The sequence below is a fragment of the Phascolarctos cinereus genome, unplaced genomic scaffold (assembly GCF_003287225.1).
Source record: "Phascolarctos cinereus isolate Bilbo 61053 unplaced genomic scaffold, phaCin_HiC Scaffold_2;HRSCAF=192, whole genome shotgun sequence".
Taxonomy (NCBI): Eukaryota; Metazoa; Chordata; class Mammalia; order Diprotodontia; family Phascolarctidae; genus Phascolarctos; species Phascolarctos cinereus.
Window position 1 is genome coordinate 153041933 of NW_027555625.1, and position 19638 is coordinate 153061570.

At 37.7% G+C, this 19638-nt stretch overlaps 1 protein-coding gene across 6 annotated transcripts in view; it reads left to right on the top strand.

Annotated features, from left to right (window-relative positions):
* The window catches only part of LOC110208883 (cystatin-like), a 91700-nt gene that overhangs the window by 35081 nt on the left and 36981 nt on the right, over window positions 1-19638 (top strand). For 4 of the 6 annotated variants that reach the window (XR_013484621.1, XR_013484622.1, XM_078149694.1 and 1 more), the window contains exons 1-2: window positions 5267-5380; window positions 10710-11151. Coding sequence is in view for 4 of the 6 variants with exons in the window: in XM_078149694.1 (XP_078005820.1) it covers window positions 10924-11151 (228 nt within the window). In the remaining 2 variants the exon portion in view is untranslated. Of the gene's footprint in view, window positions 1-5266; window positions 5381-10709; window positions 11152-19638 lie in introns of those variants that run through there. The other 2 variants (XM_078149695.1, XM_078149696.1) reach the window with 1 other exon arrangement.

Here is a 19638-nt window from a genome sequence, read left to right on the forward strand (position 1 = left end):
GAAAGGAGTACATAGGAAAGATGTCATGAAGGTAGAAACAACAAGACTTAGCAACAGATTGTACCTGCTCAAAACAAAGATGGAAGTAGATTCCAAAGAAACAAAAGAGAAAAACAGAGCATGTCATGGAATCCAGTCTTCTGAGCTGGTAGGTTGGGGCTCCAGTGAGGCCTGAGGGGTTAAGGGGATGAATACTGGCAACTACTTTTGCCCTGGCTCCCTGCTCTGGTCTCTGCAAACCACTGCACTCTCCTGTTCTCCCCAAGTCCCTCACTGTCCCCTCCTGGCAATCTCCCACACCCTCTTCCCTCCTTATCCATTTCCACTCCTAATTTTCTCCCATCTCACCCCCAGTCCTGAGTTTCTCCATCATTCCTCTCTCCATGGCTGAACATGTAGCCTTGCTTGGTGATAAGCCTGGTCATTTGAAATTTGAGGTCAAGGTTGTTCCAGGACTTCCAGTTCCCACAGGATGTGGGTTGGTTTTTTTTTGTTGTTGTTGTTTTCTTTTTGGGTTTTTTTTTTTGTCAAATGCTTGGAAGAAAAACCATACCATTTCCTAGCTAAAGAAAATAGCCCTGAGATTTTATTCTGGTTCTGACAATTATGCCTAACTAGGGGTAAGATAATTTCCTTTAGCATCGGTTCCCATAACCAGTGGTTGCCACACACTCCTGCTCTTAGAAAGAACCATCTGTTAAAAATGCCAAATGATCTTGGGCACTATTCTGCTGTCTTAACTATTCCATGGTAATAAATGGCCCTTAATGGAGAGGCAGTGTGGTGTGGTGAGAGGCAATGGATTTGAAGTCAGGAAGACCTGTATTTGAATCCGCTTTTTGATATTCATTGCTGTGTAATCATGAATAGATCACTCAGTTTCTTCATCTATAAAATGGGGGTGAAAATGCCTTCAGTATATTTCTCACAGAATTATTGTAAAAACAAATTAGAAATATTATGTATGCAAAATGCTTTACAAAAGCTAACATTGTCAATGTCAACTACTATTTAACAGTTGCAATAGCTTTCTTTTCAAGTAAATATCAGGATGGTACAAAGTGAGATCTGTATCAGTCCCTCCAGCCTTGATTTGGGGAAAGACTGCCTCCCAGTTGCTAGACAAATCACTCACATTGTTGCTCTTTCAGGATCCAACGAAAATCACATGCCCCTTTCATCTGATTCCAGGTTTATCATAGTAACTTTTGATAACTTGTTCCACATTCTGCCTTCTCTTTCAGTATTTTTAAATGAAAATGCTCCTGCATAGGCATTAATTCCTAGCTCCCTTGGGAGAAATTAATTTATTAGAAGCTCTTCTCCCTGCCAATCAGTCAACGAGCATCTACTGTGTGCTAGGCTGAGGGCAGCTAGGTGGCCCAGTGGCTAGAGTGTCAGGCCTGGAGGTAGGAAAACTCATCTGCAAGAGTTCAAATCCAGCCTCAGTCACTTACTATCTGTGTGACTCTGAGCAAGTCACTTCACGCTGTTTGCCTCAGTTCCTCATCTGTAAAATGAACTGGAGAGGGAAAGGGCAAACCACTCTAGTATCTTTGCCAAGAAAACCCGAAATGGAATCATGAAGAGTTGATCACTACTGAAAATGACTTAACAGCAAAATCACAAACATACTAGACACCATGATAAGTGTTGAGATTACAAAGAATGGCAGAAGACAATCCCTGCTCTCAAGTAGCTCCCAGGAGTTAAGGAGGCATCTCAAGAGCTCGTACACCAGGAGTAACATCAGGGATATGGGTATGGGGGAGGGTTGCAGAAAGGACAGTTTGGACCATTTCATCATAGATGGAGAATTAGAAAGGACTTCAGAGGATATCTAGTCCAACCCACTCATTTTACAGAAACAGAAACTGCAACCCATGGATGTTAAATAAGTTTGCTAAGGTCATTTAGGTAATAAGCATTAGAGCAGAATTTGAATTTAATTTCTCTGATTCCAAAGTCAATGCTGTTTCCATTATGCCATATTTTTTTTCCTATATAAGGGTGTAATGAAAATTAAAAACTGTTGCTTGAATAATGTTCAAAAGCAGAAAATGCTCAATTTCCTTTAAAAGCCTGTGTCGGCAAGAAATTTAAAAGAAAAGAAAACATAAATAGGTTGGCCTGAGGCAAAGACAATTTTTTTAAGTGCTAGAGGATCTACTTCAGGAAAAAAAATATTTCATTATTTATGAATCATCTGTTAGAAATTAGTGGGTCTTAAGATCACATGAGTCCTAGGCACAGAGGTTGCCTATGGTAACTAAGACACTATGTAGGTCTATTTGGTGAAAAATAGTAACAGGGACAGTTCTAATCCAGGTCTCTCTCAAAGTCAGTGGTGCCAAAATCAAATAAAAATGGGCACCACCAAACTATATATAAGGATCTCTGTGAGACACATATAGACTTAGAAAACACATGTTAATATTATCTATGTTTTATTGAGTTTTTATTTATTTTCTTAAATATTTCCCAGGTATTTTTTAATCTGATTCAAGATGCACCATGTGGCGTGTTTGACACCTCTGTTCTAAGCCATCTGGTTCCTTCATGGGAAATCAGAAAGGCTGGGTGACTTGTCCTGTGTTATATGGGTAGTGAAAATAAAAGATAGAGAGTTCAACCCAAATCTTTTAATTCCATATCTAGCATACTCTCCACTATAACATATTTGATTTCCTTTGTTTCTTTGGGATTTCCTCCAATAAATCATAAAGAGAAGGGGCAGGGAGCAGAGAAGGAAGAATATGAGACAGAATGGTCCATGATCAAATATTACGTTGGAAGGCAGGAAATGGGGAGGTTGATGTTTTCCATACTTATGAGACCAGGAGCTAAATAAAAAAACAACTAACAAAGTAGTTCTTCTTTTCTTTCTTTGTAAAGAAAGATCCTCACAACAATCCTGGGAGGTAAGTGCTCTTATTCCCATTTGACAGATGAGAAATCTGAGGCAAACAGAGGTAAAATGACTTGCCCAGGATCACACAACTAGTAAGTGTCAGAGGCTGGATCAGAATTCAGGTCTTCCTGACTCTAGGCCAGGTGTTCTATCCGCTATGCCACCTAACTGCCTGTACTGTTATACAAATTCAATTCACCAAATATTTATTAACCACCTAAAGGTTCAAAGCACTGATGTATTTGATTAATGCTAGCATTACATTAATGCTAGGAGACACAAAGATAAACACTAATGTAATCCCTGCCCTCAAGGAGCTTACATTTTACTGGAGAGAAAGGCTTCATGTGGGTTTTTTGTTTTGTTTTGTTCTTTTGTCAAATGCTTGGAAGAAAAACCATACCATTCCCTAGCTAAAGAAAATAGCCCTGAGATTTTATTCTGGTTCTGACAGTTATGCTTTCTAGGGATAATTTTCTTACATTCTACCAACCTATCCATCAGAGTTGCCTATTACATAGCTTAGAGAATTTTTAGCCTGAAGTGCATATTATGTAGAGAGAGAGACTCTGAATTAACTTCAGGACACTCATTTTACATAATTTTACAACACACAGAGAGGACTGAAGATACTTTGAAAAGACCTCTGACTTCATGTGTTGATGTAACTGAATATTTTTGAGGTTATGCTGCCCTCTAGAAGTCACCGTGTGCAACTGAAGATTACAGGCCCCAAAGAAGGAGGTTACTTACCTCCACAGGTGGTGTGTTATGCCTCATATTAGAAGGTGGCATTGCTGACCGCTGCCCTCAGCAGGACATGTACCGTTGTGTTATTTTCCTAGTCGTGATTAATGACAAATCATTGTTTTGTCAGCTTTCCACATTTTTTTCTGTTGCTATTTTTAAAAATTGCTATGTATCCACAATTTTTGCTGTCTTCTTTTAGACAGCTGGCTGGTCAGAAGACAACTGGGAGATAGGAGGCATGTTCAGCACTACCCCACTCCAGGACAGAAAATTGATACAGCTCATCAAAAATCTGTGCCCCAAGACAAGGAGCCAGAAACTGGAGAGCTGCCTTGGGAGAGGAGGATGCAGCAAAAGGAAAAAAAGGCTTGACAGGATAGGAGTTGGGAAGACTGTGGCATATGCCTAGGAAGTGGTCTTGAATGATCAGGAGAAAGCCTTGAAAGTACACTGTGAAATGGAAAGGTATTTCCAAATAAGCATTACAGTCTTCCCTAGGTCTGGCAGAGAGCTGGGCTGACATAAGGATCAGAATTAGTTGATGATTTTTCAATTTATATTATTACTCACCTAGTCACTGAAGCTTGAAATCTTGGAATCATCCTTAATTTCAACCTCATATTTTTCTTGAAAAATATTATTTAAAATATCACTAAGCAAATTTGAACGAATAGAGAAAAATTATTAATAATAATCAACCTATTGCATGCCCAATAAAACAGAAGGGAGAAGCAAAGAGTGGAGAGCTGTGTTTCCAAGTTAGCATGATTCAATTACTCCCTTCTATATTCTCTTCATCACCTGAGACAAAGAATGCAAAAGGCTTCAAGCACTCCACAGCTTAGAGTCAGTTCTCGTGGTGAGCATCCTCTATCTGTGGCTGTGGTAGTGGTCACTGTCTGTCCCCTTCTCTTCCTCAACCCTCTCTGCAGAGCCATTTTATATCAAAGTCATGCATCACCATTATTAAAACCTTTCCTTTAAAGAAAGAAGTCATAACAGACAAAATAAATATCAGGGAGAGGAGAAGGGGGGAGAAGTGAGTAATTCTACCAATACTGGCCCTGACTTTGTGAGCTGAAGTCCTGATTGAGCACATATGATGATATATCTAGATTGTCCATAACTTAGACTTTTAGAGACCTTGTGACTCTTTACCTGTCCAATCTTTGAAAGTAACAGCCGCAGAAGGAGTATGTATGGGAACCTAGTTATTTGTGTATATATAATCTCTCCAACTGGACTATAGTATCTTTGAGGAGAAGGAACATATTCAACTTACATTTCCATCTCCCCCAGCACCTAACGTAGGGCCTTGCCCATAATAGGCAATTAATAAATGTTTGTTAAATGAATGAATTGATGAACAAGACCTCCAATCCCACGCAGTTAGTATTTGTTCCCTGCCTTGTTTAATATACTCTCTTGGGCTCATGCAGCTGTGGATCTATAAGTGTTATTTATAGTCTGAAGGAGGTCAGTGTCAGAGGTAGGGATATCCCTGTCCTGGATGGAGGCAAGGACACAAATGGCTGAGATTACTTCACAAAGGTACTCTTAATGGGGATGGGGCGGGGGGGGGGGATGTAGTAACCAGACAACCAGTAGTAGTCACAGACACACTACCAGTCAAGGCAATCAAAGTCCTATGAGACCAAGTGGAAAAGTGGACTAAAGCAATCAATACTTCACAAAAAGAACAGAAAATCAAGAGCACAGGTAGGCAATCCAAAAAAAAGGAGAATATTATTACGAAAGATCAGAATGAATCGGTAGTTCAAAATTCCATTAAAAAACCATAAAAAGAAACCAGAAGACTGAAGGGACCCTGTTACCAAGGCCAGGTTCTGACCATGTTTAAATATGCTTCCTGTTAGAGTAGATAAGTGTTGAATTTTGTCAAGGATTTTTCTGCTTCTACTGATATAATTATGTGATTTTTATTGATTTTATCATTAATATGGTCTATTTATGTTTAAAGTTTCCTAATATTGAACCATTACTGCTTATATATATATATATATATATATATATATATATGGAGAGAGAGAGAGAGAGAGAGAGAGGCTAACAAAGCAAAGATGAATCAGAGGTAGTAGACAGAAAATTAATATAGTTGGACAACTGGGTAACATTACTGCTCAGGGCATTTCAAATCGGTTATTTGAGAGGTCCATTCATTATGAATTGTAATTAATCCCAAGACATTTCGACCTCCCTTCCCAGATGCTGTGAATATGTATACTATATTCTATGACTCCATCCTGATGACCACACATATTTAGGAATAGAACTATACAATACCCTGTTCTGACATCAGAATTCTAAGCACAAAATATTCTAGACACCCTCCACCCTCCACCCCCCACCCCCCCCACACACAAAATGCCAGTAACTCTAGTACCTGGTTGACCAGAAGGAAATCTATTATGGACCTACAACTACTCTTGGAAACCCATTGGCTTCTTATATGTGTCCTGACTATTCCACCTCAAGCACTCTGCTAATATGAACTTTGGGTGGAGAGAAATGGTATCACAAGGGTACCTGTGACATGACTCAAAGCTAAAACAATGGCAACAGCAGTAAGGGGGAAAAGGAAAAGGGGAGCCTGGGTTTCATGACCCCTGATCCCTAATACCTAGCACTAACAAACCCTCCTTGGAGGTCATCTCCTATCTTAGTTGCCTCTGATATATGATGTTAATAAAGGCGAACTGGCCAGACTCACAAAGGAAAAACCTGAATGTGTACTAGCATTTCTTTGAGGACTTGCCACATTTTGTTGTAATCAACATAGTCAGTGGCTTTAGTGTAGTCAATGAAGTAGAAGTAGATTTTTTTTTTCCTTGAGCTTCCTTGCTTTCTCTATAATCCAGAGAATGCTGGCAATTTGGGTGGTAGTTCCTCTTCTTAGAAAACTTCTGGTAATGCTCAATTCACATGTTACTGAAGCCTAGCTTGCAGAATCTTAAGAATAACCTTAAACATTCTTTGTCATTGCCCTTCTTCAGGACTGGGACATAAATTGATCTTTTCCAATCCAATGACCACTGTTGAATTTTCTAAATTTGCTGGCATATTGAGTACAGCATTTTAGCAGCAGCATCTTTTTGGGATTTTAAATAGCTCAGCTATAATTCCATCACATCCATTAGCCTTATCGTTAGCAACGCTTCCTAAGGCCCACTTGACTTCAATCTCTAGGATGTCAGGCTCTAGATCAGTAACCACACCATTCTGGTAATCAGTGATGTTAAGATCTTTCTTGTTACTTCTTTTTTTTTAATTTTTAGGCAATTGGGGTTAAATGACTTGCCCAGGGTCACACAGCTAGTAAGTGTCAAGTGTTTGGTCTGAGGCCGCATTTGAACTCAGGTCCTCCTGACTTCAGGGCTGGTGCTCTATCCACTGTGCCACCTAGCTGCCCCTTTTGTATACTTCTTCTGCATAGTCTTACTATTTCTTCTTCTTCTCCACCATTTTTGTCTTTTACCATGCCTATATCCTTCAATATCTTTAATTTTCTTGAAGAGAACTCTTGTCTTTCCTATTCTATTGTTTTCTTCTGTTTCTTTGCACTGTTCATTTAAGAACACCTTTTTATCTGTCCTTGATATTCACTGAATTCTGCGTTCAGTTAGGTTTATCTTTCCCTTTCTCCTTTATCTTTTGCTCTCCTTCTTACCTCAACTATTTGTAAAGCTTTATCAACAGCCATTTTCCTTTCTTGTCCTTTTCCTTTGGATGGTTTTTGTTTTTGCCTCCTATACAATATTGTGAATTTTTGTCCATGGTTCTTCAGGTACTCTATCTACCAGATCTAATCCTTCAAATCTATTCATCACTTCCACTTCATATGCATAAGGGATATTATTTAGATCATACCTATTTTGTCACAGAGTTTTCCCTCCTATCTTCAATTAAAGTCTAAATTTTCCAATAAAATGTTCATGATCTGAGCCACAGTCAGCTCCAGGTTGATTGTTACTTCTCCGCCTTTGGCTCCGAAGTATATAATCAATCTGATTTCGATATCGACCATCTGGTGATGTCTATGTATAAAGTTGCCTTTTGGATTGTTGAAAAAAGAATGCTTGCAGTGACTAGTGAGTTATCTTGAAAAAATTCTTTATTAGTTTCTGCCCTGCTCATTTTGTATATTAAGGCCAAATTTGCCTGTTATTCCAGTTATATTTTGGTTTCCTACTTAAGCATTTCAATCCCTTATGATGAATGACATCTTTTTTGTGTGTGTTATTTCTAGAAGATGTAATGGGTCCTCATAGAGTTGATCAACTTGGGCCTCTTTGGCATCAGCATAGACTCATATTACTGCGCTGTTAAATGGTTTGCCTTGGATTCAAACAGATGTCATTCAGTCATTTTTGAGATTATATCCCAGTACTGCTTTCCTCACTCTTTTACTGACTATGAGGGCTACTCCATTTCTTCTAAAAGATTCTTGCTCCCAGTAGTAGATGTAATGATCACCTGAATTAAATTCCTCCATTCTCATCCATTTATGTTCACTGACACCCAATACATCAATGTTTAATCTTTCAGTATCCTGTTTGACAACATCCATCTTACCTGGGTTCATAGATCTTACATTCCAGATTCCTATGCAGTATTGATTTTTTTTCTTTACCTTGGAAATCAGACCTTGATGAGAGAAGTTTCCTACAAAGATTTTTTAATTAACATTTTCCCTTTTCATTTTACTTGCACTGATTTTTTTTCTCCAAAAAGCTTTCCCATTTTATATAATCAAAATTCTGCTTATCTTCTATAATCCTTGAAATCCTTTGGTCAAGAGTTCTTCGTTTCCCCATTTTTTAAATATTCATTTTCTGAATTTTAAAAAATATTTTATTTTTTACCCAATTACGTGTAAAAATAATTTTAATATTCATTTAAAAAAATTTGAGTTCCAAATTCTTTTTCCCTCTCTACCCTTCCCCCTCGTTGAGAAGGAATATAGGTTATATATTTGTCATCATGCAAAACACATTTCCCGATTAGTCATGTGAAATAACAGACACCCCCTCCAAAAAAAAAGGAAAGTTTTTAAAAAGTATGTTTTTATCTTCTTTCTCTGGAGATGGATAGCATTTTTCATTATAAGTCTTTCAGATTTGTCTTGGATCATTGTACTGATGAGAATAGCTAAGTCATTCACAATTCATCATCATACAATATTGCTGTTACTATGTATACTATTCTCCTGGTTCTGCTTATTTTACATTGGTTAATGTAAGTCCAGGTTTTTCTGAGAGTATTCTGTTCATCATTTCTTATAATAGCAAATACTATTCCATCACAAAAATATGCTGTAACTTGGTCAGTCATTCCCCAATTTATGTCCATTTCCTCAATTTCCAATTCTTTGACATTGCTAAAGAACTTGCTAAATATTTTTGTGTATATAGGTCTTTTTCCTTTTCCTTTTTTTTTAATTTCTTTGGGATACAGACATAGTAGTGATACTGCTGAGTAAAAGGATATATACATGATTTTAAAGCCCTTTGGGCATAGTTCCAAATTGCTCTACAAAATGTTTGAATCAGTTCACAACTCCACCAACACTGCATTAATGTCTCAGTTTCCCCACATTCCCTACAACATTTGTCATTTTCCTTTTCTGTCATAGTAGTCAATCTTATAGGTGATGTGTGGTACCTCAGAGTTATTTTAATTTGCATTTCTCTAATCAGTAGTGATTTAGAGCAATTTTTCATATGACTATAGATAGCTTTGATTACTTTGAAAACCGCCTGTTCATATATTTTGACCATTTATCAATTGTGGAATGGCTCTTAATTTTATAAATTTGACTAAGTTCTCTATATATTTGAGTAATGAGGCCTTGAACAGAGATATTCCTATAATTTTTTCACATTTATGGTTATTGTCTATTTACTTCCATCCTATTTTCTCCCTTTTATCCTACTCTCTCCTTTCACCCTGTCCATCCTCAAAAGTGTTTTGCAGCTAACTACTGCCTCCCCCAATCTGCCTTCTCTTTTATCACCCCCCTCTTCTTATCCTTCTCTTATCCTCTTCTGCTCCTATTTTGCGAGCCAAGCTTCTTTTTGACATTGACCTTACTTCTTCATTCGTTCTGGAGCTACTTGTAGTTGTCTTCCACTCTTTCCCAGAATACACTGGACACCTTCTGACCCAAGAGTCTCATCTTCCAGATAAAACCTTTTATCACTTGAATACTGTCCATGGGATTTTCTTGGCAAAGATAGTAGAGTGGTTTGCCATTTCTTTCTCTAGTGGATCACCTTTGTCAGAACTCTCTATTATAACATGTCTGCCTTGGCATAGTTCATAGTTTCATTGAGTTACACAAGCTCCTCTGCATGACAAGGCAGTGATCCAGGAAGGGATAGAAATGTTACCCAAATAATTAAGTCTCTCTTTGCTAAAATTGCTTAGTATGGTGGAGCTACATGGAGTGATAACCTGGTCTGCATTCAGATTCTACATGGGTTTTATGTCCTCATGCCCTGGTATTCTCTTTAATCCACTTATCATCTGTCTGCTGCTTTTCAACCTCCCATAGGACTGAGCTGAGCAAACTGCTCAATGAACATGTAGCCAAGTTTTTATCAGGATAGCATTTAGATAGAGCCTAAGAGAGATCATATAATTCAAACACCTGACTTTATAGATGAGGAGACTGAGGTGAAGAGAGAGAAAACTAGTACTGTACGGTACCAGTAGAGTGCTAGATTTGGGGTTGGAAGACCTATCCTTGAATCGTGGCCCCTACTTCATATCAGTGTGCCCTTGGACAAATCGCTTAACTTCTCTTAAAGATGTTAACTTTTATGCTCCTATATCTGCAGAATAAGGACTTGGAACTAGATCAGACCCTAGAGATCCAATATTCTTAATCAATAATTTTATGATCCTACAGGTATCATAGAAATGAGAAAACTTTTTTCTTAATTTTTTTTTATAAAAAGAATGACAGCAAATTTGGAAAGTAAGCTGAAGAGTTATTACAAAATCCTCTTATTCTTTCTTTGGTCAGGTTGCTTTGGAAGAAGGTGAATGAAATGAAAAAGAAGCAAACATAAAAGAGATCTTTTAAACTATACTGGAACAGACAGAAGGAATCTCATATTTGTAACAGTTTCAAAGGGCAAAGATACAACCAACTACTCCTTGTCTCCTTTGCCTTCTCACCCCCAAATCCCAGAGGAGGAGGAAGTGAATGCACTCTATAGTTTCTTGACTGCGACACTATGGCCAGACCTTGGCATATGCCACTGATTCTGCTGCTCATTGTAACTCCATTGACCAGCCCCATACAAGACCAAAGCAGATATCCATCAATGAGAATTTACCAAGATATCCCAAAAACCCAAAGTTATATGCCACAGGCCCTGAGATTTGCCGTGAAGGAATATAACCAAGCCAGTGAAGACACAAACATCTATAAAGTTGTACAAGTGATCCAAGCCCAAGAGAAGGTGAGTGTGCTGCTTCCTTTTCGCTCTCTCCACTTATAAATCCCACTGTTGCTAATCAAACGTGGATGAGGAGCAATTTTACTATTGAAGACCATTGCTATACACACACACACACACACACACATATCAATTGAGAGGTATATTAATTTTTTAAACCAACAATTTAATCAGTTTGGGGATTAGAGGATAGGGAGAAAAAAGTCAACTCATTTCAAAATTAAGAACAAGCAGAGGAAATCAAGTAGAGTTCATCAGTATCTAGTCCAGGGAGATGGGGAGGGAAACAGGAGGGGAAGGAATGTTCCACATCTTTTACTAAAGGCTGTGATGTTACATATTTAATATATATAATTCTACTATAGGTTTTCTGAAGGATTTTTCTGCTCACTATAGAAAAAAATACAGGAGCAGAATAATTCTGAACCATCTGTTGCCTCTTTTACACTCTTTTCCCTGGTCCTCTCTTTTCTCCTGCTTTGTATTGCTACCCTTCCCATGCAGCCTTTGTGGTCATTCACCTGCCACCTCTCATGTTCCATTGAGAAAGAAGCTGGTTGTGTTTGTTATATCCTTAGCCTTCCAAAGCCTGAAGCTTGACAACAACTTACGAACCCCAATTGTCTTCCTGAACTTTCAGCTCTGATGTTTGGAGTTCAAATGATTATTTTCACTGATGAATACCTTTTCTATCTGTACTGAAGAAAAGAAAATTTATTTGTTTAAAAAAATTTCCTGAGTGCCTCCTCTGTTGCACCAGGCATTGTGAGAGATATAAGGAATTATAAGACCTATTTCTTAGCCCTTAAGGAGTTTACAATCTAATAGGGATGCCAAGAAAGGGCAAGGTAGGTGGTGCAGTGGATAGAGTGCTGGTCCTGGAGTCAGAAAGATTCATCTTATTAGCTGCACGACCTTGGGCAAGTCACTTAACCCAGTTTGCCTCAGTTCTTCATCTGTAAAATGAGATGGGGAAGAAAATGGCAAACCTTCCAGTATCTTTGCCAAGAATACTCCAAATAGGGTCAGAAAGAGTTGGACACAACTGACAACTTAACAAGAAGGGGTGGAATAATTACGATACAAGGCACTAATTATAATTTATATGTGAATGGTAAAAAGTATGATCCGAGGAGGGAAAGATAACATCTAGCTAGAGTAAGGCTTTATGGAAAAGATAAAGGTTTAACAAGATTTTGAAGGATGGACAAGATAGGTGGAAATGTCAGGAAAGGCATTCCAAAGCAGGAAGGCAAAACCCTCAATTAGGAAAGAATGAGTAGGGGCAGCTAGGTGGTGCAGTGGATAGAGCACTGGCCTTGGATTCAGGAGGACCTGAGTTCAAATCCGGCCTCAGACATATAACACATACTAGCTATGTGACCCTGGGCAAGTCACTTAACCCTATTGCCTAGCCAAAAAAAGAAAAAGGAAAAAAAAAAAGGAAAGAATGAGTAGTTCAGAGTGGCTGGAAAGTTTTTCTAGGACCTTAAAAAAAAAACAGCTCTTTGACTTCGTTTGGACAGGTCATTCCTGTTGAGGACACTTTCTCTACCATTGCAGATAGACACTTTTTCTACAACTCGTAGCTCTAGAGAGTTGCCTGGAGCACTAAGGGAATTAAATCACTTGCCCAGGATCATACAACCAGTATGTGTCAGAGGCAGAACTTGAACCCAGGTCTTCCTGGACTTGGAGACCAGCTTTTTATTCACTATACCACACTGCCTAACTCTGGGGAATCAGTAGAAAATAATATATACAAGTATCATAGAAGTATCACCTAAAAGGAAAGAGTTCAGTTTGAATCCCACTTCTAATGCTTACTAATTTTATTAACATGAGCAAGTCACTTATCCCCTTTAATGTTAGTGCTTCCCCTTTCTTGATTATTTCCAATTTAACCTGTAAATATCTTGTTTGTACACAGTTGTTGTTGTTGTTGTTGTTTTTGTTATCTCCCCCATTAGACTATGAGATCCTTAGGAAAAGAGACCCTTTTTTTGTTCTTTCTTTCTATCCCCAGCACTTAGCACAATGCCTGGACCCTAGATGTTTAATTGACCAACTGACTAACCTCTCTGACCTTCTGTTTCCCCATTGCAATATGAGGCTAATAACAATGGGATAATAATACCCACGGTACTCAACCTCACATTGGTCATGAAAATCAAATGAGATAATGTATATAAAGTGCTTGGTACACCTCAAAGAGCTATTCATAGTAGTAGCTGGAAGGAACCTGAGAGATCATTTTGACCAAGATCTATCAGAAACATGAATGCACCCTTCAGTATCTCTGATAAGTGCTCATTCAACCCTCTTCTTGAATAACTCCAGAAAGAGAGTCTCACTACCTGATTACAACATACCATTTTATTTTTGTACAGCTTTAATTGTTAGGAAAGGGCTGCCAGGTGGCACAGTGGATAGAGTTCTAACCCTGGAGTCAGAAGCACCTGAGTTCAAATACAACCTCAAACACTTACTATGTGTGGCCCTGGGCAAGTCACTTAACCCTTCTTGGCTCAGTTCCTCCTCTATAAAATGAGCTGGAGAAGGAAATGGCAAAGTGTTCAGTATATATGCCAAGAAAACCCCAAATGGGGTCACAAAGTCAGATACAACTGAAAAGACACAAAAACAATGACAAATTGTTAGAAAGTTCTTTGTTGTATTAAGTTAGTCTGTATCCCTGGAATTTCCATTCATTAATAGTAGTTTACATCCTAGCACCAAGAAAAATAATTCCAGTCTCCAAATTCTTTGAAGAAGCAATCATGTCCAATCATGTTCAAGCCTTCTCTGCTCCAGGATAAACATTCCCAATTTATTTAACTGATCCTTATGTGACATTCACCATTCTGGTTTCATTCTTCTGGGCATTTTCCAATTTTATAGAATTAAAAATTTAGGAATTGGAAGACGTCTTGAATGTGACCTTCTCCAACCTATTAAAAAAAAAAGCTTCTACATATCCCATCTAAAAATATAGTGGTCACAATAGAATACAATATTTGAAATATGTTCAAACCAGACAGAGCACACACTGGGATTATTATCTCCATTGTTGTAGATGCCATGACTTCTGTAAATACAGCTCCAGATGATATTAAATATTTTTTTAGCTGTCATAAAAAACTGTTGATTTGAAGTTGACCCAAACTCTCAGGGCATTTTCCAAGAACTATATTGTAACTATGTCTTCCCCTCCTGTGCTTCTACAAATGGTCTTTTGAATTTCAGTGTTTGAATTTGCTATTGGTCATTGCAACCACAAACAGCTTAAGACACAGAATAATCTGAGATCCCTTGTAGTTACTTCTGCTATTTGAACAGCTTGAATTAGGTCAGGGAGTTGAAATCATCTAGGGTTTGGCATGTCAGGCCACTGAGGACGTGCACATTCAATGTTGCTCCCAGGTGTGTAGATAATCTGCAGTCATAAGCACTGAATAAAAGGTTTCATATGTAGGAACATAAAAATAGAGGGGTATAGCCTTAACCTTAGGAGAGAGTCTCACAAAAGATTCCTCCTGATCAGTAGAAATGATAAATGAAATAATATTTGTAAAGAGCTTGACTCAGTATCTGGCACATAGTAGGCACTATAAAAATGCTAGCTATCATTTTTGTTATTTATTATTTTTATTGGGAAGTCTCACAACTGTGCTGACTGTGTTTGCATGACAAATGCATGTTTTCCAACTTCTATCAGGGCTTCATTTCAGCAAGACAGTCTTTTTATTCCAGGGCAGTGCCTGACATATTATATGTGCTTAGTAAGTGCTGATTGATTATTTCTCCCTAATTGATTCCCTATTTCATGCCCCACAAAAGCTATTCCAAACCCTTTCTCTTCCCACCTCAAACCTCCATACCTCCCCGTCCTCACCTCCTCTCTCAGCTGAAGGCTGAGTCTATTTGATGTGAACTCTCTCTTCTCCCACTCTCTTCTCAAAATACTTTGACATCATCTCCCACTCTCCCCTCCTTCCTCCCAGTCTCTAACAAAGAAGTGGTACCTCTCCTTGCAATGGCCAAGTGTGCTTGATCTCATCCCTTCCTGTTACACCTTTTATAATATTGTTAAAATATTTTTGAACTTAAATACCAAAAAAGTACCTGCGTGTACACAGCAGAATACAAAAAGAGGATTCTATATTAAACTGTGATTCTCCATTTCATATACCTCACTTCAAAAACATCATATAACAAATCTACATGTTGCATGGGGAACTTTCTATAATACCTTGAAAACTGTTCAGCTTGTCTAATACTTCCTTCTGAATTATCTTCTTTTCTCTTCTGTGTATTTTTAAAAATGTTTTGATAGTCCCCTTATTTGGTATTAGTAATATTAAACCCTTCTCTATCCCCCACCTCTACCCTTCAATTAAAAAAGGGAAAGAAAAAAATAACAACCTTGTAACACATAAGCAAAGTTAAGCAAAATGAATCCACACAGTGGCCGTGTCCAAAGATGTGTGCCTCTGCATCTTATCCTCCATCACCTCTCTGTCAGGAGATGGGGAACATGCTTCATTATAGGTTCTCTGGAGACATGGTTGGTCAGTGCTTTGATCAGAGTTCTCAAGTCTTTCAAAGTTCTTTTTTCTGAACATTGTTGTTGCCTTTGTAGAAAATGTTGTTCTAGTTCAGTCAGCTCATTCCACATCAATTCATATTACCCAGGATTGTCTAAAATCATATCTTTCTTTGAATTTATGGCACAATAAGATTCTATTACCTTTATGTATGACAACTTGTTCAGCTATTGCACAATTATCTAAGAGATAATCTAACACACTCCTTTAAATTCTAGTTATCCATTGTGGAGTTCTTTTCTCCCTCTTCATCCTCTCCTCAGGATCAAGAAATTTGCTTTTTCTTCCTCAGTATCATCCTCCCTCTTGATCACATAATTCCTCCTCACCAATAATCCTATCAGTTGAATTTATATATATATATATATATATATATATATATATATATATATATATATATATAATTATATAAATTTTATGGCGTTTAATCCTTCTTTTTGTTTCAGATAAAAGTGATGTTCATTTGATGCTCACTTCCCCTACCCTCCCTTCCATGTTTGTACATTCTTCCCACATACTACATTTTAAGAAATAGAAAGTTCTACCCCCTTCCTTCTTTCTACAAAAGGGTATTCCTATTATCTTCCCTTCCCTTTCACCTCTTCAAATCTCCAGAAAAAAAAAAACCAGGATACTCTCCAGGACCTCTGTTTTCCTTATTTAACTTCTTCAATGTCCTTTGAAGACATTAAGGTTCTGTTAGAAGACATTAATGGACACTGGTTTCTTATCTCACTTTAGAGTGAAAAATTGCATCATTATATGGTTCCTTCCAATAGCTCAAGTAAATTTCCTTTCTTATGTTTCTTTGGATTCTTGTCTTTGTATCATCAGCTCTGATCTTTTTATCAGAAATGCTTGAAAATCCTTTATTGTTTAAAGATAAAATTTTTCCCCTCTAGGATGATACTCAGCTTTGCATGATAAGTTATTTTTTACTATATTCCTACATATCTTGCCCTTTAGAATGTTGTAGTCCAAGATCTCTTGTTTTTAGCAGAACCTACCAAATCTTGTGTGATTTTGATTATATAGATTATATAAGTATTTGAATTGCTTCATTTTATATGATTATAGTATTTTTATCTTTGAGCTGAGAACCCTGGATCTTGGGTGTGACATTCCTGGGACTTTTCCTTTTGAAGTTCATTTCAGGAGATGATTAGTGGATTCTTTATATCTTTACCTTGGGCTTTTATTCTAATAGATCTGAGCAATTTTCATTTTTAATTTTAAAAATCTAGTGTCCAGATTATTTTTATCATTTTCAGGGAGCCTAAACTATCTCTCCTTGACCTATTTTTCAGCTTAGTTTTTTTCATATGTCAGATATTTTACTTTTTTCTATTTGTTCTATCTTTTGATTTCATAGGATCATTGATTTGTATTTAGGGAGTCCATTACTTAGGTAAGATTTACCATCCTCTTTTCTAAACTATTTATTCTCCTTCATGGGGATAAGCTTGAAGAGTCTCCCATACCTCACTCCCTACTCACCTCATTGAGAAGGCAAGAAATTTTATGTAGGTAATACACATGAAAACATGCAAAACATATTTCTATATTGGTCATGTTGCAAAAAATACAGGTAAAAATATGAAGAAAGTGAAAATTAGTATGCTTCGATCTGCATTCAGACTCCATTAGTTCTTCCTCTGGAAATGGATGACATTTTTCATCATGAGTTCTTCAGAATTGTCTTAGATTATTTATTGCTTATATTGCTGAGAAAAGCTAAGTCATTCATGATTGATTATCATACAATATTGCTGTTACTATGTACGTTGTTCTCCTGGTTCTGCTCATTTCACTTTGCTTCAGTTCATGTAAGTCTTTTCAAGATTTTCTGAGAGTATTCTGCTCATCATGTCTTGTAGTACAATAGTATTCCATCACAATCACATACCACAACTTGTTTAGCCATTCCCCAATTGATAGGCATCCTCTTAATTTCCAATTCTTTGTCACCACAAAAGAGCCGCTATATGTTCGTACATATAAGTTCTTTTCCTTTGTGCTTTTTATCCACAGTATTCTTCATAAAGTCTTCATGATTCTCCCAACAGCTAGAGCCTTCCCTCCTGACCTACCATGTACTTAGCTACTTTGTATATATTTGTATTTGTGTTGTATATAGCTATGTATGTACCTGTTGTCTCTGCCATCAGAACATAAGCTCCTTGTGAACAGGTATTGCTTCATCCTTTAAACTCCTATCTCAGTGACTAGCAAAGTGCCTGGCATATAGCAGGTGCTTAACAAATGCTTGTTAATTGATTGATATTAGCCCTCTGAATATTATGCCACTTTAGGGCTTTATTATCATGTGAATAATCAAGGTTACCTGAAGTCGGGTAATGTGAAAAGCCACATATGACAATCCCTGAATTCTATCTAAAGGATTGTTAAAATGTGCTCACTACAAGTGGCTTTTTTCCTTCTCGAAATGTATGCTCTGTATCCTTGAGCACATATCACCACAAAAGTCAATAAACATTTATTAAGTACCAGGAATGTGCTAAACACTGTGCCAAGAAGTGGTGATACAAAGGTTAAAAAAAATTAGTCCCTGCTCTCAAGTAGCTTAAAATTTAATGGGGAAACAATGTGCAAACCACTATATACAGAAAGCTTGGGTCTACAAAAGGTAAGATTTTGCTTTGGATTTGAGTGCCAGAGTGCATGCTGTGGGATCTGTGATATTTTCTAAGTTCCTTACACTGTCCTATTGGGGAGCCTGGATGGGGCATTCTGATGGATGTTCTATTACACAAGATTAATTGGAAAAAGCAACAGAGAAAAAGCACTAGAATTAAAAGGTACTAGGATAGTCTTCCTTTAGAAGGTGGGATTTTAGAGGGATCTGAAGGAAATTGGGGAGCCCAGAAGGTAGCGATGAGAAGGGAAAGCCTTTCATGCATGGGGTATAGCTAGTGAAAATGTCCAGAGTTGGGAGGTAGAGTGTCTTATTTGATAACAGAAAGGAGATTGTCACTATATCACACTACAGGGGGTAGGGAGACAATATGAAGTATGAGATGATTGGAAAAATGGGCTTGGGTCACAGGTTATAAAGAGCTTTGAATGCCCAACAGAGAATTTGATATTTGATCTTGGAGGTGCTAGGGAGCCATTGGAGTTTCTTGAGTATGGATGGGTGGGGGGTGGCAGGGCACAGTGTGACATGGTTCAGGTCTGTGCTTTAGAAAGATAACTTTGTTTACTAAGTAGAGGATGGGCTGCAGTGGAGAGAGACTTCCACAGTTTGAGCAGGAGTTGGGAAAACTGAACAGATGACCTGATACTATGAAACAGACATTCCCTGTGTTCTACTGACCCTACCATCAAAGAGCTTTATGGACAGCATGAATTTGAAAAGAAAACTCCTTTCATTTCTGTGGCAAGCCATGATGCATCTTTTTATTGGACTATTGTAAATGTAAAATTTGTATCAGCGAGGAGGCCTCATTGCTATGCCAAGAGTCTGGGGATACCTGGGTGAGAAGGCAGAACCCGTGTGCCCCAGAAACTTTGCTGAGCTTTACCTTTTAATGGCTTTGCAAGCCTACTGAGGTGTCAGGTTGTACTCTCAAGTTTGGTGTTAGGTGTTATGAAGGAAATTAGTCTCTTGGGTATGTGGAAGTGGGCAATATGTGTGTTGTTGATAGGTGAGTTTGTACTATGATTGAATGCAGTCACAGTATGATCATGAGAAGCAATGCTTCCGTGAAAATTGATGTTTGTGAAGGTGCTGGGAGTTTGAAGCTCCAGAGGATTTGTGTAAGAGAAAAGTAAAAGAAAAGTAAGAGAAACAGTATGTTTTCTTGAAAATTGGTGTATGAGAGGGACCAGTGGATCTTGAAACCCCATTAGAGAATGGATA